This window comes from Oncorhynchus nerka, linkage group LG12 (assembly GCF_034236695.1).
Source record: "Oncorhynchus nerka isolate Pitt River linkage group LG12, Oner_Uvic_2.0, whole genome shotgun sequence".
Lineage (NCBI taxonomy): Eukaryota > Metazoa > Chordata > Actinopteri > Salmoniformes > Salmonidae > Oncorhynchus > Oncorhynchus nerka.
In genome coordinates this window covers 21928259-21950432 of record NC_088407.1, presented here as the reverse complement: position 1 = coordinate 21950432, position 22174 = coordinate 21928259, and the positions used below count along the sequence as shown (strand labels likewise).

At 42.1% G+C, this 22174-nt stretch overlaps 1 protein-coding gene across 4 annotated transcripts in view; it reads left to right on the top strand.

Moving 5' to 3' along the window:
• The window catches only part of LOC115138876 (uncharacterized), a 38725-nt gene extending 17502 nt beyond the window's left edge, over window positions 1-21223 (top strand). For 3 of the 4 annotated variants that reach the window (XM_065025400.1, XM_065025402.1, XM_065025401.1), the window contains 3 exons: window positions 6454-6581; window positions 6707-6754; window positions 7220-11223. In XM_065025400.1, coding sequence (XP_064881472.1) covers window positions 6551-6581; window positions 6707-6754; window positions 7220-8580 — 1440 coding nt within the window. In that variant the 5' untranslated portion in view covers window positions 6454-6550 and the 3' untranslated portion in view covers window positions 8581-11223. Of the gene's footprint in view, window positions 1-6453; window positions 6582-6706; window positions 6755-7219; window positions 11224-20807 lie in introns of those variants that run through there. The other variant, XR_010465289.1, reaches the window with a different exon arrangement.
• Window positions 21224-22174: the final 951 nt, after the last annotated feature.

Genomic DNA, 22174 nt, shown 5'->3' with positions numbered 1-22174 from the left:
CTGAGCCGTTGAATTGAGATTCTACTTTGTCTCTATACTGACGCTTAGCTTGTTTGATTGCCTTGCGGAGGGAATAGTTACACTGTTTGTATTCGGTCATGTTTCCAGTCACCTTGCCCTGATTAAAAGCAGTGGTTCGCGCTTTCAGTTTCACGCGAATGCTGCCATCAATCCACGGTTTCTGGTTTGGGAATGTTTTAATCGTTGCTATGGGAACAACATCTTCAACGCACGTTCTAATGAACTTGCACACCGAATCAGCGTATTCGTCAATGGTGTCATCTGACGCAATACGAAACATATCCCAGTCCACGTGATGGAAGCAGTCTTGGAGTGTGGAATCAGATTGGTCGGACCAGCGTTGAACAGACCTCAGCGCGGGAGCTTCTTGTTTTAGTTTCTGTCTGTAGGCAGGGATCAGCAAAATGGAGTCGTGGTCAGCTTTTCCGAAAGGAGGGCGGGGCAGGGCCTTATATGCGTCGCAGAAGTTGGAATAGCAATGATCCAAGGTTTTTCCAGCCCTGGTTGCGCAATCGATATGCTGATAAAATTGAGGGAGTCTTGTTTTCAGATTAGCCTTGTTAAAATCCCCAGCTACAATGAATGCAGCCTCCGGATATATGGATTCCAGTTTGCAAAGAGTCAAATAAAGTTTGTTCAGAGCCATCGATGTGTCTGCTTGGGGGGGAATATATACGGCTGTGATTATAATCGAAGAGAATTCCCTTGGTAGATAATGCGGTCTACATTTGATTGTGAGGAATTCTAAATCAGGTGAACAGAAGGACTTGAGTTCCTGTATGTTGTTATGATCACACCACGTCCCGTTAACCATAAAGCATACGCCCCCGCCCCTCTTCTTACCAGAAAGATGTTTGTTTCTGTCGGCGCGATGCGTGGAGAAATCAGCTGGCTGCACCGTCTCCGATAGCGTCTCTCCAGTGAGCCATGTTTCCGTGAAGCAAAGAACGTTACAGTCTCTGATATCCCTCTGGAATTGCTACCCTTGCTCGGATTTCATCAACCTTGTTGTCAAGAGACTGGACATTGGCGATGAGAATGCTAGGGAGTGGTGCACAATGTGCCCGTCTCCGGAGTCTGACCAGAAGACCGCTTCGTTTTCCCCTTTTTCGAAGTCATTTTTTGGGGTCGCCGGCTGGGATCCATTCCGTTGTCCTAGGTGAAAGGCAGAACGCAGGATCCGCTTCGCGAAAGTCATACTCTTGGTCGTACTGATGGTGAGTTGACGCTGCTCTTATGTTCAGTAGTTCTTCTCGACTGTATGTAATGAAACCTAAGATGACCTGGGGTACTAATGTAAGAAATAACACGTAAAAAAACAAAAAACTGCATAGTTTCCTAGGAACGCGAAGCGAGGCAACCATCTCTGTCAGCGCCGGAAGGAGGAGAGGAGAGGATACTGACTTCTAGACTATGGAGTCCTTGACTAGAGGAACTAGGTTTAGATGGTTATCACCTGAGTTTTTTTTTTAGAAGTCTGGGATGGACGACAAATATTTAATTTTCAGAAAGCTGAAAAATAGGCTTTTTATGTGAGCACTGATGCCGCCCTATGATACGTAGTTCCCACTTTGTCAAAGGCAGGGACACTGTCAAGCCCTGACCTTAGTTATCTTTGTTTTCTTTATTATTTTGGTTAGGTCAGGGTGTGACGAGGGTGGTATGTGTGTTTTTGTCCTGTCTAGGGTTTTTTGTATTTCTATGGGGTTTTGTTATGTCTAGGTAAATTTAGGTCTATGGTGAACTGAATTGGTTCCCAATCAGAGGCAGCTGTTTATCGTTGTCTCTGATTGGGGATCCTATTTAGGTTGCCATTTTCCATGTTGGTTTTGTGGGTTATTGTCTATGTGTAGTTGCATGTCAGCACTTGTGTTTATAGCTTCACTTTTGTTATTTTGTTTAGTGTTCTTCGTTTAAATAAAGAAGAATGTATTCATCTCATGCTGCTCCTTGGTCTCCTCGTTATGACGAATGTGACAGACACAAAATAATTATCTTGTCCATTCCCAGCGCCTCTCCAGGGTGCTGTTAGGGAGACACATCTCTGCAGCGCTCCACCAACATAAATCATGTAGCAGATAGAGGACATGGTAGAAAGAGTATGTGGCCTTTTCTGTAGACTACAGGCTGGAGATAAAAATGTATGGCAATGTAATGAGACAAACGTTTTACATCATGCAGGTTTCTGATTAAATAGGCTAACCTAAATGGTGCCCAATCAAATAAAAAATGTGCTGACTTGTTAACAAACAACATATCCTAAAAACAGGACAAAGTAAAATGGACAATATGGAATGGACAATCAGGCTACTCACAACTGCTGTGTAAGAGTATCATCTCATGGGCTAAATTGTCATGATCAGTGGTTTCAAGTTGGTGTCTGTCAATTTTTTACGAGCTGATCATAGTGAAAAATAAAATACTTCTCCATTTCCCGCTGTGTAACACATTGCAAATAGGCTCCTCCTGATAAAGTTAGGTAGCTGATATTTAGAGCTTAATCTTAAAGAGGCTGCGAATTTTCGCAGCTTTTTGTTAAGAATCGCGCAAAATTTCAACGTCCTGCTAGTCATGCCAGGAATATAGTATATGCATATGATTAGTATGTGTGGATAGAAAACACTCTGAAGTTTATAAAACTGGTTAAATCATGTCTGTGACTACAACAGAACGTGTGTAGGAGGCAAAATCCCAAGGAAAACTGTTCACAAAAAAACACACAAAAAATATCACTCCGCCAGTCTCTGTATGTCTATGGCAAGGGAAAATAGATAGCGTCCAGTTTACAGTTCCTACAGCTTCCACACGATGTCGCCAGTCTTGGCAATTGGGTTGAAGTTAATCCTTGGTCAAATGAGAAATAGGCACTTCCTGTCGTCGAGTACACCGGAGGAAGTAATGAAAGGGAGAATATGGACCATGATTTCAAGACTTGCTGCTATTGAATACAGATCGCCCCGTGATCAATTTGATCGATTATTAACGTTTACTAATACCTAAAGTTGGATTACAAAAGTAGTTTGAAGTGTTTTGTCAAAGTTTAGAGGCAACTTTGTTAATTTAAAAAAATGACGTTGCGTTTTGGAAAGCAGTTTTTTCCTGGATCAGACGGGCTTCATAAATGGACATTTTGGGTATACATGGACGGATTTAATAAAAAAAAAAGACCCAATTGTGATGTTTATGGGACATATAGGAGTGCCAACAAAGAAGCTCGTCAAAGGTAATGAATGTTTTATATTTTATTTCTGCGTTTTGTGTAGTGCCGGCTACGCTAATTATTTTGTTTACGTCCCCTTTGGGTATTTCGGGTGTTGCATGCTATCAGATAATAGCTTCTCATGCTTTCGACCGAAAAGCATTTTAAAATTCTGACATGTTGGCTAGATTCACAACGAGTGTAGCTTTAATTGAGTACCCTGCATGTGTGTTTTAATGAAAGTTTGAGTTGTATCGAGTACTATTAGTTGTCACTCTCAAATTTCCGCTGATGTTGATCAATGTACAGGGACAGCAGCCGTAAAAGTCACAGTGATTAGTCACAGGAATCAGGACTAATAAAACCAACACAACAGCCTGTTTTACAAATGGCGGGCCTACAACATGGATGAGAATACATAAAGTTCCAGGTGGCATGGTTGGCTACACCCCAGTAAGCACGCTGACGTCGGTCTGTTTTATTTGTGTCCAGACCGGACATATTTTTTGGGGGTGTTTTACAAATGGTAGGCCTACCACATTGATGGGAATTCCTAAAATTACATTTCACTGTCCTCTGGGGGCTGATTGGTGTCACACTAACACATCTAAAACCAATAATCAACTAATCATGATCTTCAGTTGAGAATGCAATCAGTTTAATCAGCTATGTTGATTAGGGATGGGGAAAAAGTGTGACACCACTCCGGTCCCCGAGGACTGTAGTTGCCCATCCTTGCTATATACCTCAGTAATCACGGACCGACGCTGACGCCTTGTGGACGTCTTCTTTCTGCCCTGTCCGGACTTGTTTTTTGGTGCAATCCCGACCAGCCTTGATTTACACATCCACGGATGTTGTTTTTTGATCCAGTTCAGACCAAATCTGAACCAATCATAGCATCTTTTCAACTTTCATTCAGAACCGAAAATTAACCTGATTTCAACATCTAGAGATTACATTCCTTCACCTTTCACTCTGAACCTAAATTGAACACCTTCAATATCTGGGAAAATACATATTATAGACGTCTTTTCAACATCATTTTGATTGCTCTGACTTTTCTTGTAGGGGAGGCAATATTTGTGTCTGGCCATTCATTGTTTTACACAAACTCTTAGTACAGGCAAGCCATGGATGACACACATGGCTGACCTTGCGACTATAATAAGATGGTTTAGTAAATTCTAGGGTTGCACATAAAACCATCACCCTTACCAAAGAAACATTGAACATTATTTTCAAAGTGTGTACAGGCAGAACAAGAAAGACAGCGGCCGTGTTCGAGAGGATCAAAACCGCAATGAATCAAATTTTGACTGACTACAAATAATAATGAGTCCTTTTTTTATGACGCAAGGAGATTTATAGATTTGGAAAGGGTTTTACATGAACCCAAATAGGTTTTTACCTGGAACCAAAAGGGTTCTACCAGGAAAAGGGTTTGGGAACAGCTGAAAACACTTTTAGGTTCTAGATAGCACCTTTTCTTTAAAACAGTGTACTGCTACGACTACAGTTAACAAAAAGAATAATAATAATAATGGGATTTATATAGTGCTTTTCAAGGACCCAAAGTCGCTTCACATTAGTTTTAAAGAAACGCAAGAAACCAAAAATCTAAACAAAAACAGTGCCCAAATAAACAGAAGAAAAACAGAAAGTGTGAGTGCATGAGTGAGTGTGTGGATATTAGGGGGGTGGGTTATGGGTAGGCCATGGTGAAGAGATGGGTCTTGAGGTGGGACTAAAATAGAGTGATCAAGGGAGTTTCAGAGTCTGCGTGCAACCCTGGAGAAGGCCCTGTTGCCGACGCTCCGGAGCTTGATTCTTGAAATGACAAGGTGGCCTGTAGTGGTAGAACGAAGGAGTGAGTGTACAATCGTTTCTGCTATGTATCATAGATTTTAAAGACGAAAAAGGTCAATCACACGAATCATTTTAAATTGTACCCTTAAGGTTCTCATGAATATAGCAAGAATCCTACGTCACAGTACATATATGATTTGGAGACTATTGGTGCTCCTGAGTAGAATGGACCCCCCTCTTTCTGCAAGACAATGTACAGTGTACAGTGATATATGTACATTTATAAACTGGGAGGTTCGAGGACTGTTTTATCTTCTTCTTGTGTTTCTTTTAAACTAATGCGAAGCGACTTTGGGTCCTTTAAAAGCGATATATATATTGGCTGAATGCCGTATACTACTGGTATGACAAAACATTTATGTTTAATGTTGTCATTATGTTAGTAATGCCCCTCTGGGGTTTGTGGTACATTATATGGCCAATATACCATGGCTAAGTGATGTATCCAGGCAATGCACGTTGCGTCGTGCATCAGTACAGCCCTTAGCCATGGTATATTGTCCATATACCACAACCCTCGGGCCTTAAGTATATTCTATACACACATCTGACTGCATTTCAGCTAATTCTACATATCAAATAAAGGGCTGAAATAATAATGTGTGTAATCTCTGTAGAATTGGGTGTGTAATCTCTATAGATTTGAATAGACTGTTGTCTTTAGTAGAATGAACCCCATTTATATTGTGACACAATGGACAGATAATGTTGTGTAGTTCAATATGAACGGTCTACATGCAGTACATTTTACATCCAGAGCGATTCACAGAAGCAATTATAGTTAAGTGCCTTGCTCAAGGGCACATCAGCAGATTGGTTTGAATCCCCAAGACCACTAGGTGAACAGCAACATTTAATAGCCCATTGCTCTTAACAGCTAGGCTACCCGCCGCCCCGTTCAAATCATGTGTTTGCTATGTATTTTCTAAAGTTGATTATTATACTGTCATTATAATTAGTTTAATAATAAGTAGTAGTTGTAATATTATTATAAACATTTTATTATTATTGTTAGCATCTTAAAAAATATCTAGTAGTCATTACTCTTGATGCTGTTAACAAATTATTTTACCATTTACATTACAGAGAGTTTATTTCAAATGGAAATCGCTGAGGTCACAGCCTTATTCTTTCTTGTTCTTACTGTCCTGACACTAATTCAGTCCAATTCGTGCACTGATAACAACCTATTCTATTATTGAAAATAAAGATTAAATATTAAACTGCAACAAGTGCCAGATTGGCGGTTTTCAAACAACACAGGTTCTGTAGCCCTTGTGAAGCACTGGGGAGAAATATGTCAAAGTTGACATTTTCTTTACATTTAGTTTATGACTAACTCCCAATGTGTCCTCTCTCCATAGTTTGACATAAAGATCCCGGTTGCCATTGTCAACTGTAGTTGCAGTGTTTCCTGTGGATCCAGTGGATTTTAAACAAAAATCTTACATAACATGCAGTATGGGAGCCAAACACAGTAAAACATGTACAGGTACGTCTCAGACAGAACTAGATTTCTGTCATTATTTGCAACCATCAATCAAAACTTTTAATGAAAATAATTGTTGAATTCATATGAAATAATAAATAACCATGTATCTCTGTGTCCTCTCCCAGACACTGATGAGGATCCATTAATTACAAATGAAGAGTTAGATGAAGAGGGTATGTTACTCCTTTAAGAAAGGATCATGCCTGTGGCCCCAATTCACTCAATTACAGACAAATAATAACATACTGCGTATTCACTTAGAATATTAACGTTGTATTTTAGAGACAGGTGTGTTGTTGAGTCAATGGCCAATGTATCCGACATTTGCAGAGGGTGTCGATTTTGATACAAATACTATTTTGATTGAACCTGCAGTGTGGTTTGTCTTTATCTGATTGAATTGGGGCCTAAACCATGCATACTTTCTACTATGTCTAAATCAGCAGATGTTAAATCGTTTCATTATAATCTAGGAATAAACAAATGCTGTGCATGTACTGCATATACAGTTTGCTGTTTGTAGATTTGGAGGAAAAAAATAATGCCATTAGTTATCATACTGTCTGTTATCATATAACTTCACAAAATAAAACCTCACTGTTTTTCTGTTTGTCTTTTCTCTACTAAACCACCACCAGAGGTCCTGTTTAATCGTTTGGATTTTGTGCTTATTGGAGGTAAGGGTGCTGGAAAGAGTACCGTAGGAAACATAATCCTTGACAAGAAGTCCTCTTTCTGGATATTCAGTAATAAACAACGTGTGAAGAAAATAAATCAGAAAATAACTGTGATCCGCACTCCAGACTGGAGTCAGTCTGGACTCTATAACAGTCGAAAGAAGATAAAGCGGCAGATCCAAGACTCTGTTAAGTCATTTAAAGACGGACCTAATGCTGTCCTCTTGGTCATTGAATCCACCTCTAAAGAGTCTAGTTTTAATGTGTGTGAGCAGAATATACTGGAAGATCTGCTTACCAAGAAAGTATGGGATCATACTGTGGTGTTGTTCACAAAAGGGGAAAAACTGGCTGAATTTGACCTCAGTGAGCAGAAAATCCAAAATACATTTGAACATTTGATAAGAAAATGTGGAAACCGGTGTCATGTTCTCTATGAGAACAAGCCACGCAAGCAACAGAACAGGGAGGTGATCAAGACATTAGAGGACATGTCTCTTAAAAACAAATATGAGAATTTCTACGTGGAGCAAGAAGCCACCGATCCTGTAAGGATATCAACCAAGAGGTTGATGAAGAAGATCGCTCTGAAAGGAAACATTTTGAACAAAATTAGAAAACTTTATTCACGTCTTTCAATTGAAAACGGCAGATCCAACGAGTCCCTTCAGAATGAAATCAAAAAACTGCAAGAGATCCTTAAACAGAAGGATGAGGATATAACAAGACTACAGTCTTATCTTAATCAGCATTCAGAGACAGACTTTCTCAGTCTGTCAAATATAGACAGTCAGACACAGACAGACTTTCTTAGTCCGTCAAATAAAGACAGACAGACACAGACAGACTGTCCAGGACTCCCCGAAGAAAACCAACAGAAACATCCCTTGATGGGAGAAGATAGCAATGAGGACACAAAAGTGGAGAGAAAATACTGGATGAATGAGGTGAGGGAGAGGGATATAGAGATAGAACAGTTAAAGACTAAGTTGGGAAAGCAAGCCAGCTATGGTACCATTGCAAAACCAGTGAACATGAATGGGAGACAGGACACAAATGGTAAATTCTTCAAGAAACACAAGTTGGCGTTGGAGGACCGTATGGGATTGTTGCGGCCCATACTTCGGCTTCTCCAGGAGCGAGGGGTTCTGAATGACGAGGAGAGGCAGGAGGTGGACAACAAAACAAACAAGACACTGAAGAACCAGGCCCTGCTGGAAATGGTTTTGTTGAAGGGACCTGGTGCCCAAGAGCAGTTCTACCAGGTACTGAAAGAAGTAGACCCTTTCCTGGTAAATTACCTGGAAGAGAAGACAAGTTGACAAGAGCAGGCTGGTGTGTAGTTAAGGATTCCGACCCCAACCAGAATAGGAGACCACTCTCCAGTTATGTTTGACATTATCTGTGCTGCCTACCAGATTAGGAACCTGTCGATTTCTAATCACTGGGATTTACTGGGATTTACGTGCATTCATTTTACTGGGAATTACATGCATTCAGAGGGGTAAAGCGTTTTTCAAAATATACTGTTCAGAAAGGACAATATTCTTCACATTACATCACAAGTTAATGAATTCTTAGCCTACTCCATGTAAAATGTATCTTTTAACTGTCTTGAATAGGCCCCCAGGTCTCAGGAAAGGTGATGTGACCATGTAAGGCTAACATTTAACAGCCTCTACTACACAGGTGTACTAACTGCACACAACAAGCTCAGGTAAAAGTAAATACGCTGATCAGGAAAGTCTGTGGTTGAAGCTTGACACCCCCTGGTGTCATAGTGGAGGATGGAAATTGTTGGGCTTTGAAAATGATACTTTACACTGTATCATCTTGTGAGCCTCAATCCAAATCACTGCATGTTATAGTTCTGTCACTTCATTTTGTATTTTATTTTATCATGTATTTTCCTACCATAGCCTATTCTGCTGTGTGAAACTAAATGATTTCTCAGTGTTCAATATATCATTATACAGTATATATTGAACCGTTTAGGTATGCCATTTAAAAAACAAACAATTACAGTAAATGTTGGTCAGTTTTGTCACTTTTATATTTTGTTATATTATGTATTTCCTTCCATAGCCTATTCTGCTGTTTGACACTGAATTACTTTTTGTGTGATTAATAAAGCATTATATATTTACTTAATTAACCATTCAGGTATGCAAAAATGATTTTCAATCATTTTGGACTGAACATTTTGGTCAGGGATTATGGGTCATGAACCCATTTTGAATACATGGGTTGGGGTCATTCTGAATTGAAGCAGAGAGGAAGAAGAGAAGCGAGAGGCTCCCCTCCCATTAAAATCTATTCACGCAAGAATACAGCAATAAGTAGACCAAGTAGGGATTTTTTGAATATAGGTCTATGAGAGTGTCGGATTTGGTCATCAGAAAATGGGATTGCTAATTTGCTAAGGGAGTCTTATTTGATGTAATTGAAGTTTCATAATGGTTAGGTTTTTAGAATGTATTGATATAAGTGAACGTACGTGGCATCTGGGCAACTTTAAGAAAACCGGATTTATATCAGAGTTGAGTCTGCTGTTCACACGCATATCTGCCCTATCATTGGCTATAATGTTTCCACCTGATCACTCTTCCTCCTGCCTGCCTTTCCACTGTTGCGACAACAAGAAATCCCATTAAGACCATCTCGTCATTAGCAGTCAATTCAGGATGTGATTTGAATTTCAAATAAAATGGAACAACTTTTGAAATAAATAACCTCTACTTTTCAGTTTCTTGAGAAGTCATTAAAAATAGATACCCTTTTTTCAATATTGAATTGGATTTTCAGTTTACTTCCTGAATTGACTGCCTTCAATTCAAATCGACCCCAACCCAGCTGAATTCAGCCTTCGTCTCTCTCTTTGTGTTTGTCAAAGTGTTCCTTCTGTCTGATTACCCTCCTTGGCTCCCTAAGCAGTAGTAAGTTCAGTATGCATGTAAGTTCAATACCTAAACAGGCCACTAGATATCAGAAAATTGGAATGAGGATCAGATTTCACCAGGACCATCTAAGAGGAAAAAGTGTGTTTCCCTGCACACAGACACACGTGGTGTGTTCCAGTCTGATCACGGCAGGCTCGTCCCTGATGTGGATGGAGCATTTCAATCTCGTAGGGTGGGGGCCCTCTCTGATTCAGCAGGGTTGGGTTAAATGCTTTCCCCACACTTTTTCCCCATTCTGATTGTGTCCATTTTTATACAGGTGTAGAAGATTAAATGACCCATTGTGATCACATCTTTCTGTAATCAGGAACGCATTGTGTCTGGATATCTCTCAAGTGTAGAACGATTTGGACAGCGAAACCATTTAAATCATAATTACCAGCCTTCTAAAAATCATTGACAGGTGGCCCCACTGACTTATGGCATCAATATGTCTTAACCAGACACTGGTTTTGAAGTTTGCAGCCGGGGCTACCTCATCACGTGACCATTAGCGCCAGCTATAAACGAGGCTTCAGACAGGTGTAAGGACAGGCCCAGCTCACTGTCAAGCCTTGAGCAACACAGGAGACAGAACATCTACAGCCCAGTTCAAACCAAGCTGGCAACAGTTTAGAGATCGGGCTTGTTTTGTTGTTTTTGTTATTATACATGGATCATGTAGCTTCACAAAAGAGTCAACATTTTCTAAATATGAGTGTAGTTCAATGTAACCAACAGTTTATAGAATGGGCTTGAACATTAATGCATGGTTCAATATATAATCATGTTGCATTACAATAGATTTACATTTTTAACCACAATATGCAACTTTTATCGATGTTGATGAAAGGTTAAATGTCCTATCTCTTTTGACTTCTATGCAAGACAAATACTTAAATAGTTAACAAAACCAACATATACAGTATATACTTTTTTGTAAATGTCTTGTGAAATCAAATAATTTCTTATTGCTTTATCTTGTATGCCTATTTTGATTTCTGTTCATTAAAATGGATTGATGCATGCTGTCAAAATGATCATTCTCTGACCATACAGTTCTTAGTTAGGAAACTAGCACAGAGCTGCACATCTGCCCTCTTTACACGCCTTGTGGTGAGAGAGTCTCCCTAAAAGTAGTCTGGCTGATACCAAACTCAAAGTCCTCCAGACTCTCTCCTCTCTCTGTGTCATGTGGTCTGCGTGTCAGCCAGGCTAACAGTATTCTCTTTTCCCCTCGAAGTGCCCATCAAAGGCCCTAAACCTAACCCTTATTCTAAACCTAACCCTCATTCTAAACCTAACCATAATTCTAAACCTAACCCTTATTCTAAACCTAACCCTCATTCTAAACCTAACCCTCATTCTAAACCTAACCCTCATTCTAAACCTAATCCTTATTCTAAACCTAACCCTCATTCTAAACCTAACCCTCATTCTAAACCTAACCCTTATTCTAAACCTAACCCTCATTCTAAACCTAACCCTCATTCTAAACCTAACCCTCATTCTAAACCTAACCCTCATTCTAAACCTAATCCTTATTCTAAACCTAACCCTCATTCTAAACCTAACCCTCATTCTAAACCTAACCCTTATTCTAAACCTAACCCTCATTCTAAACCTAACCCTCATTCTAAACCTAACCCTTATTCAAAACCTAATGCTTAATCCTCATTCTAAAAGTAACCTACTCTAACAATATCCTCTTGTCCCCTCTGAGTGAATTTATTTTCTATCTAGAAAATGAGGCATGATGAAAATAAGTGGCAGTTACACAAGTAGCACAGCACTGTCTCTGTCTTCATGAAACATACCCTACAATGTGGCGAGACTGTTGGTCGATGTGTTTCCGTGCACCTGCACAAAGATGATTTGCAGACTTTTGCAGCTATTTCTGTATTAGAAGACGGTAAAAAGCTATTCTAAACCAACTCTGACCACATATTTCTGAGGAACAAGTCTTACATTTGTTTTCTATATAGTGCCAAATAAGGGTTAACTCGTAGCGATGGCAGAACCCTTGTTGGTGCTCTACCATTTTTAAAGGTTCTGTAAAGAGCCATGCTCATAAGGTTCTAAATATAATCTTTATGGCACTATAAAGAACCATTAAAAAAAGGTTCTATATAGCACTAAAAAGGGTTCCGCTATTGTTACAAACCGTTTAGGTGCTATACAGATCTGTTTTTTAGAAGATCATTTAAAGAACCTTTATGGAGGATGGTTCTATAAAGAAATCTACTTGAAGAATCACACAAAGTTTGGCATCGCTGATTTAGGTAACAGTTATAACACCAGGCCTTCGCACAGCTTTAACAAGATCCCATAACTGACCAAAATCATGTTTTAAATATAATGGCATAAATTGGAATAAAACTCTCACTTACGGTTGAACAAAAAGAGCTGTAAGCAAACCACGCCTCAAAATATTGTATCCAGTCGCCACCCCTAGATGTTAATTATCACTAAAAGAGGAAAGAACCCTTTTCTCAACTGCAAAGAACCATTGAAGGACTCAGTCATTGTGGTTCCATATATAACCATATCCCTTACCAAAGAATCAATAAAGAACCCAGTTTTTGTAAAAAATAAATTTAAAAAAAGTGTGCACAGAGATTACTATATATATATATATATATTAGTGAGAGATATAGGGACACATATGGAGAGAGAGATGTTGGCACAAGCAGACAACGCAGCTGGACAGATTTTACACACTACTGTGTAATACCGGTTATAAAACATTGAATTTGGAAAACAGTTTAAAGTTCATGTTCTGTTATAGTAGAGGATACTTGTCTTCATGAGTAGAGGGTGTGCGCGTGTGTGTGTGTGTGTGTGTGTGTGTGTGTGTGTGTGTGTGTGTGTGTGTGTGTGTGTGTGTGTGTGTGTGTGTGTGTGTGTGTGTGTGTGTGTGTGTGTGTGTGTGTGTGTGTGCGGATCCAGCTCACCGTCACAGGTCCAGCTCACTCAGCACCAACAATATTTCCCTATAGGGACATACCTAAGAACCCTGTATGGTTCTACTTAGCACCTTTTTTTTAAGAGTGTAGTTTCTGCCTAGTGTTGGACAGATTAGTCAAAGGTATAACATTTTGGACGGCAGGGGTGCCATCATGCCTGGCGAAAACCAAACACTGCATTCCACAGTAAGAACGTTATACCAACGGTCGAGCATGGTGGTGGTAGGGTGATGCTTTGGGGATGCTTTCCTGCTGTAATAGAAGGAACCATGAATTCTGCGCTGGGTCAGAGAATTCTACAGGAGAATGTCAGGCCATCCGCCCGTGAGCTGAAGCTGAAGTGCAGCTGGGTCATGCAGCAAGACAATGATCCAAAACACACAATCAAGTCATCATGAAAATGTCTAATAAGCAACACTTTTCAAGTTTTGGAATGGCCTGGCCAAAGTCCAGACCTAATCCCAATTGAGATATTGTGGCAGGACTTGAAATGAGCAGTTCATGCTTGAAAACCCACAAATGTCGCTGAGTTAAAGCAGTTCTGCGCGGAAGAGTGGACCAGAATTCCTCCACAGTGATGTGAGAGACTGATCAACAACTAGGAAGAATTTGGTTGCAGCTAAAGGTGGCACAACCAGTTATTGAGTGTAAGGGGGCAATTACTTTTTCACACAGGGGCATTGGGTGTTGCATAACTTTTTTTATGAAACAAATTAAATAAGTATGGAATTGTTGTGTTATCTGTTCACTCAGTTTCCCTTTATATAAGATTAGGTTTTGGTTGAAGATCTGATAACATTCAGTATCAGAAATATGCAAAACTAGAGAAAATTAGAAAGGGGCAAATACTTTTTCACAGCCCTGTATTTCCCACCATAGCCTATTCTGCTGTGACACTGAATGACTTCTTAGTGATCAATAAAGTATCGCTATCAATTCAGGTATGCAAAAATTATCCCTCAAAAATGTGCTATTTTTTTGTTGTTGTTGACTACATTTAGTTAAGTATCAATTATTATAGTACATTTATGACAGGACCATGAACCCAGTCTGAATACAGCTTTGTCTCTCTGTGTTCTACTTATTAGGTTCAGTATTTCATCTGGCTCTTTAATCATCTAAGTGTTCTGTCTGGCTCTGTGTTCTGTTTGTCAGTGTTCCGTCTGGCTCTGTGTTCTGTTTGTCAAAGTGTTCTGTCTGGCTGTGTGTTTTGTTTTGTCAAAGTGTTTTGTCTGTCTGATTGCCCCTTATCTCTGGTCAGTAATAAGTACAACACACATGTATGTCCTATACCCAAATAGTCCACTAGATGTCATAAGAAGTTTAGAATGAGGACCAGATTTACCCAGGACCATCTGAAAGGATTAAGTGTTTCCCTGCACACGCACGCACACACATACAGGCGCGCGCGCACACACAAACAAGTCTGATCCTGGCTGGCTCGTCTCTGATGTGGTGGACAGTGTTTCAAATCAAATCAAATCAAATCAAATTTTATTTGTCACATACACATGGTTAGCAGATGTTAATGCGAGTGTAGCGAAATGCTTGTGCTTCTAGTTCCGACAATGCAGTGATAACCAACAAGTAATCTAACTAACAATTCCAAAACTACTGTCTTATACACAGTGTAAGGGGATAAGGAATATGTACATAAGGATATATGAATGAGTGATGGTACAGAGCAGCATACAGTAGATGGTATCGAGTACAGTATATACATATGAGATGAGTATGTAGACAAAGTAAACAAAGTGGCATAGTTAAAGTGGCTAGTGACATAAGGATGCAGTCGATGATCTAGAGTACAGTATATACGTATGCATATGAGATGAATAATGTAGGGTAAGTAACATTATATAAGGTAGTATTGTTTAAAGTGGCTAGTGATATATTTACATAATTTCCCATCAATTCCCATTATTAAAGTGGCTGGAGTTGGGTCAGTGTCAATGACAGTGTGTTGGCAGCAGCCACTCAATGTTAGTGGTGGCTGTTTAACAGTCTGATGGCCTTGAGATAGAAGCTGTTTTTCAGTCTCTCGGTCCCAGCTTTGATGCACCTGTACTGACCTCGCCTTCTGGATGATAGCGGGGTGAACAGGCAGTGGTTCGGGTGGTTGATGTCCTTGATGATCTTTATGGCCTTCCTGTAACATCGGGTGGTGTAGGTGTCCTGGAGGGCAGGTAGTTTGCCCCCGGTGATGCGTTGTGCAGACCTCACTACCCTCTGGAGAGCCTTACGGTTGAGGGCGGAGCAGTTGCCGTACCAGGCGGTGATACAGCCCGCCAGGATGCTCTCGATTGTGCATCTGTAGAAGTTTGTGAGTGCTTTTGGTGACAAGCCAAATTTCTTCAGCCTCCTGAGGTTGAATAGGCGCTGCTGCGCCTTCTTCACGACGCTGTCAGTGTGAGTGGACCAATTCAGTTTGTCTGTGATGTGTATGCCGAGGAACTTAAAACTTGCTACCCTCTCCACTACTGTTCCATCGATGTGGATAGGGGTGTTCCCTCTGCTGTTTCCTGAAGTCCACAATCATCTCCTTAGTTTTGTTGACGTTGAGTGTGAGGTTATTTTCCTGACACCACACTCAGAGGGCCCTCACCTCCTCCCTGAAGGCCGTCTCGTCGTTGTTGGTAATCAAGCCTACCACTGTTGTGTCGTCCGCAAACTTGATGATTGAGTTGGAGGCGTGCGTGGCCACGCAGTCGTGGGTGAACAGGCAGTACAGGAGAGGGCTCAGAACGCACCCTTGTGGGGCCCCGTGTTGAGGATCAGCGGGGAGGAGATGTTGTTGCCTACCCTCACCACCTGGGGCGGCCCGTCAGGAAGTCCAGTACCCAGTTGCACAGGGGCGGGGTCGAGACCCAGGGTCTCGAGCTTGATGACGAGCTTGGAGGGTACTATGGTGTTGAATGCCGAGCTATAGTCGATGAACAGCATTCTCACATAGGTATTCCTCTTGTCCAGGTGGGTTAGGGCAGTGTGCAGTGTGGTTGAGATTGCATCGTCTGTGGACCTATTTGGGCGGTAAGCAAATTGGAGTGGGTCTAGGGTGTCAGGTAGGGTGGAGGTGATATGGTCCTTGACTAGTCTCTCAAAGCACTTCATGATGACGGAAGTGAGTGCTACGGGCGGTAGTCGTTTAGCTCAGTTACCTTAGCTTTCTTGGGAACAGGAACAATGGTGGCCCTCTTGAAGCATGTGGGAACAGCAGACTGGTATAGGGATTGATTGAATATGTCCGTAAACACACCGGCCAGCTGGTCTGCGCATGCTCTGAGGGCGCGGCTGGGGATGCCGTCTGGGCCTGCAGCCTTGCGAGGGTTAACACGTTTAAATGTCTTACTCACCTCGGCTGCAGTGAAGGAGAGACCGCATGTTTTCGTTGCAGGCCGTGTCAGTGGCACTGTATTGTCCTCAAAGCGGGCAAAAAAGTTATTTAGTCTGCCTGGGAGCAAGACATCCTGGTCCGTGACTGGGCTGGGTTTCTTCTTGTAGTCCGTGATTGACTGTAGACCCTGCCACATGCCTCTTGTGTCTGAGCCATTGAATTGAGATTCCACTTTGTCTCTGTACTGACGCTTAGCTTGTTTAATAGCCTTGCGGAGGGAATAGCTGCATTGTTTATATTCGGACATGTTACCAGACACCTTTCCCTGATTAAAAGCAGTGGTTCGCGCTTTCAGTTTCACGCGAATGCTGCCATCAATCCACGGTTTCTGGTTTGGGAATGTTCTTATCGTTGCTATGGGAACGACATCTTCGACGCACGTTCTAATGAACTCGCACACCGAATCAGCGTATTCGTCAATATTTCCATCTGACGCAATACGAAACATGTCCCAGTCCACGTGATGGAAGCAGTCTTGGAGTGTGGAGTCAGCTTGGTCTGACCAGCGTTGGACAGACCTCAGCGTGGGAGCCTCTTGTTTTAGTTTCTGCCTGTAGGCAGGGATCAGCAAAATGGCGTCGTGGTCAGCTTTTCCGAAAGGGGGGCGGGGCGGGGCCTTATATGCGTCGCGGAAGTTAGAGTATCAATGGTCCAAGGTTTTACCACCCCTGGTTGCGCAATCGATATGCTGATAAAATTTAGGGAGTCTTGTTTTCAGATTAGCTTTGTTAAAATCCCCAGCTACAATGAATGCAGCCTCCGGATAAATGGTTTCCAGTTTGCAAAGAGTTAAATAAAGTTCGTTCAGAGCCATCGATGTGTCTGCTTGGGGGGGGATATATACGGCTGTGATTATAATCGAAGAGAATTCTCTTGGAAGATAATGCGGTCTACATTTGATTGTGAGGAATTCTAAATCAGGTGAACAGAAGGATTTGAGTTCCTGTATGTTTCCTTCATCACACCATGTCTCGTTAGTCATGAGGCATACACCCCCGCCACTCTTCTTACCAGAACGATGTTTGTTTCTGTCGGCGCGATGCGTGGAGAAACCCTTTGGCTGCACCGCATCGGATAGCGTCTTCCCAGTAAGCCATGTTTCCGTGAAGCAGAGAACGTTGCAGTCTCTGATGTCCCTCTGGAATGCTACCCTTGCTCGGATTTCGTCAACCTTGTTGTCAAGAGACTGGACATTGGCAAGAAGAATGCTGGGGAGTGGTGCGTGATGTGCCCTTTTTCGGAGTCTGACCAGAACACCGCCTCGTTTCCCTCTTTTTCGGAGTCGTTTCCTTGGGTCGCTGCATGCGATCCATTCCGTTGTCCTGTTTGTAAGGCAGAACACAGGATCCGCGTCGCGGAAAACATATTCTTGGTCGTACTGATGGTGAGTTGACGCTGATCTTATATTCAGTAGTTCTTCTCGACTGTATGTAATGAAACCTAAGATGACCTGGGGTACTAATGTAAGAAATAACTGCATAACTGTAAGAAAAAACTGCATAGTTTCCTAGGAACGCGAAGCGAGGCGGCCATCTCAGTCGGCGCCGTTGGGACCAACCAAGCTGATGGGCATCCCCGTTTAATGCAAGTTACTGTAACCTCACACGGACGAAAGAGTATCAGAAGAAAGAGTTACCTTCTGCTGCGGTGTACGTGGAAAAATATGCGTTGTGGCGTTGCTTCGTTTCTATTCAGGAGGATCTGCTCTCATTGACTCCGCTTCACAGATCTGATATGACTGGAGGTGTAAAAATGATAATGGAGGTGTGAACGCATGTAAACGTACCCAGTTGTTTCAGATCGGTGAAGGGGAGTGAACAAAGGCAGGGAGAGAGAGAGGTGCGTGCAGACACAATACGCTTTCAAAACCTCTGAAAATCTAAAGAAACACTTTGTTTACATACTTTGCCAATGGTTGAGCTAACCATTCAAAAGGGAAAACAGTATTCTTTGATACTAATCTCTCTCTCTCTCCCCTCTGTCTGTCCAAGAGAAAGAGAGAGAGGGGGGAAGAGGGAGAGCGAGGGGAGTGAGAGAGATATATATATATTATATATTATCTACCTCACTTGCTTTGGCAATGTTAACACATGTTTCCCATGCCAATAAAGCCCTTGAATTGAATTGAGAGAGAGCAAGAGGGAGGGAGGGAGAGGGAGGGGGGAGAGATTTTGGCACCTGCCAACATAACACATGCCGGTTTTTTAAAGGTTAAATGGGTCATCTATGACTGGTGGATCCATTTTTGGACTTTTGAATTAATTATACACTACAGGTCAAAAGTTTTAGAACACCAACTCATTGAAGTATTTTTCTTTATTTTTTACTATGTTCTACATTGTAGAATAATAGTGAAGACATCAAAACTATGAAATAACACATGGAATCATGCAGTAACCAATTATTATATTTGAGATGATTCAAATAGCCACCCTTTGCCTTGATGACAGCTTTGCACACTCTTGGCAATCTCTCAACCAGTTTCATGAGGTAGTCACCTGGAATACATTTCAATTAACAGGTGTTACTTCTTGTGGAATTTCTTTCCTTCTTAATGCGTTTGAGCCAATCAGTTGTGTTGTGACGAGGTAGGGGGGTATACAGAAGATAGCCCTATTTGGTAAAAGACCATGTCCATATTATGGCAAGAACAGCTCAAATAAGCGAAGAGAAACGGCAGTCCATCATTACTTTAAGACATGAGGGTCAGTCAATCTGGAAAATTTCAAGAACTTTGAAAGTTTCTGCAAGTGCAGTTGCAAAAACTATCACTGGCACCATCATGTTGTGGGGGTGCTTTGCTGCAGGAGGGACTGGTGCACTTCACAAAATAGATGGCATCATGGAGGCAGGAAAATTGTGTGGATATATTGAAGCCACATCTCAAGACATCAGTCAGGAAGTTGAAGCTTGGTCGCAAATGGTTCTTCCAAATGAACAATGACCCCAAGCATACTTCCAAAGTTGTGGCAAAATGGCTTAAGGACAACAAAGTCAAGGTACTGGAGTGGCCATCACAAAGCCCTGACCTCAATCCCATAGAAAATGTGTTGTCAGAACTTAAAAAGCGTGTGCAAGCAAGGAGGTCTACAAACCTGACACAGTTACACCAGCTCTGTCAGGAGGAATGGGCCTAAATTCACCAAACTTTTTGAATTGTACGTTGGCTTAGTTAAACAAAAGTGGCTGGCTTCTGGGTTAAGCGGGCAGGTGTTAAGATACACGGTTTGGCGGGTCATGTTTCTGAGGACGCATAAAGCACTAAATAAACTTCAGTTAGTGCTAAATACGGCTGCTAGAATCCTGACTAGAACCAACAAATTTGATCATATTACTCCAGTGCTAGCCTCTCTACACTGGCTTCCTGTCAAAGCAAGGGCTGATTTCAAGGTTTTACTGCTAACCTACAAAGCATTATATGGGCTTGCTCCTACCTATCTCTCTGATTTGGTCCTGCCGTACATACCTACACATACGCTACGGTCACAAGACGCAGGCCTCCTAATTGTCCCTAGAATTTCTAAGCAAACAGCTGGAGGCAGGGCTTTCTCCTATAGAGCTCCATTTTTATGGAACGGTCTGCCTACCCATGTCAGAGACGCAAACTCGGTCTCAACCTTTAAGTCTTTACTGAAGACTCATCTCTTCAGTGGGTCATACGATTGAGTGTAGTCTGGCCCAGGAGTGGGAAGGTGAACGGAAAGGCTCTGGAGCAACGAACCGCCCTTGCTGTCTCTGCCTGTCCGGTTCCCCTCTTTCCACTGGGATTCTCTGCCTCTAACCCTATTACAGGGGCTGAGTCACTGGCTTGCTGGGGCTCTCTCATGCCGTCCCTGGAAGGGGAGCGTCACCTGAGTGGGTTGATTCACTGATGTGGTCATCCTGTCTGGGTTGGTGCCCCCCCTTGGGTTGTGTCATGGCGGAGATCTTTGTGGGCTATACTCAGCCTTGTCTCAGGATGGTAAATTGGTGGTTGAAGATATCCCTCTAGTGGTGTGGGGGCTGTGCTTTGGCAAAGTGGGTGGGGTTATATCCTTCCTGTTTGGCCCTGTCCTCGGATGGGGCCACAGTGTCTCCTGACCCCTCCTGTCTCAGCCTCCAGTATTTATGCTGCAGTAGTTTATGTGTCGGGGGGCTAGGGTTAGTTTGTTATATCTGGAGTACTTCTCCTGTCCTATTCGGTGTCCTGTGTGAATCTAAGTGTGCGTTCTCTAATTCTCTCCTTCTCTCTTTCTTTCTCTCTCTCGGAGGCCCTGAGCCCTAGGACCATGACCCAGGACTACCTGACATGATGACTCCTTGCTGTCCCCAGTCCACCTGACCGTGCTGCTGCTCCAGTTTCAACTGTTCTGCCTTATTATTATTCAATCATGCTGGTCATTTATGAACATTTGAACACCTTGAATGCAATGACCTGTGTCTCTCTGGATGAGAGTGTCTGCTAAATGTCAAGAGAGACTATACACTGCATTGTATAGTTTTGACACTTATATTTTACATGCTATTGTATTACACATTTTCCTACCATAGGCTCTTCTGCTGTGTGCCACTTAGTGATCAATAATGTATTACTTGAAAATATCTGTATATTCAGGTATGCCATAAAATATATAAATGATTACAAACTTCTATGAAATAAAAATATGAACCCAGATGAGCCCAGTCAGTCAGTCTGTTCTGTCTCTCTGCATTCTACTTGTTTGATTCAGTATTCCATCTGGCTCTGACCGTGTCTGTGTTCTGTCTGGCTCTGTGTTCCGTCCGGCTCTGTGTTTCTTCCGGCTCTGTGTTCCGTCCGGCTCTGTGTTCCGTCCGGCTCTGTGTTCCGTCCGGCTCTGTGTTCCGTCCGGCTCTGTGTTCCGTCCGGCTCTGTGTTCCGTCCGGCTCTGTGTTTCTTCCGGCTCTGTGTTCCGTCCGGCTCTGTGTTCCTTCCGGCTCTGTGTTCCGTCCGGCTCTGTGTTCCGTCCGGCTCTGTGTTCCGTCCGGCTCTGTGTTCCGTCCGGCTCTGTATTCCATAGCGGTTAAGAGTGTTGGACCAGTAACAAAGAGGTTGCTTGTTTGGATCCCAGAGGCAAGTTGGTGAAAAATCTGTCGACGTGCCCTTGAGCAAAGCACACAACCCTAATTGCTTCTGTGAGTCGCTCTGGATGAGAGTGGTTGTCAAATGTAAGTTAAATAGGCCAACAGATGTCATAAGAAGTGTTGTGGTAATTCACTACTGAGAGACTTTCATTTCTTCAAACAATCTTTATTTAATATCGATTAATTATTGCAATAATGAAACCATCTACACCACACTCCAAAGTGTGTTGCCGAGTGCTTAACTGATATCGAAAAAACAGATCTTATATGGGCCCTAAAAAATGCTTAGTCAGTAATTTCTACCCTTCCCATATGCCACTTTGGTCCATCTCCTGGTTACCTGCACGGGGTGTTGTTGTAAGGCTGTTTGACTGGCGGCAGAGAAGTCAGACGCAGGAGAGAAATTACTGTTTCCAACGGCGCAGTTTATTTACCACAAAAAAATAAAAGTCTAAATGGGTAACAACCCGACGCACACCAGTACAGACGTACACATACAATAAAACAATCACCGACAAGAACATGAGGGGAAACA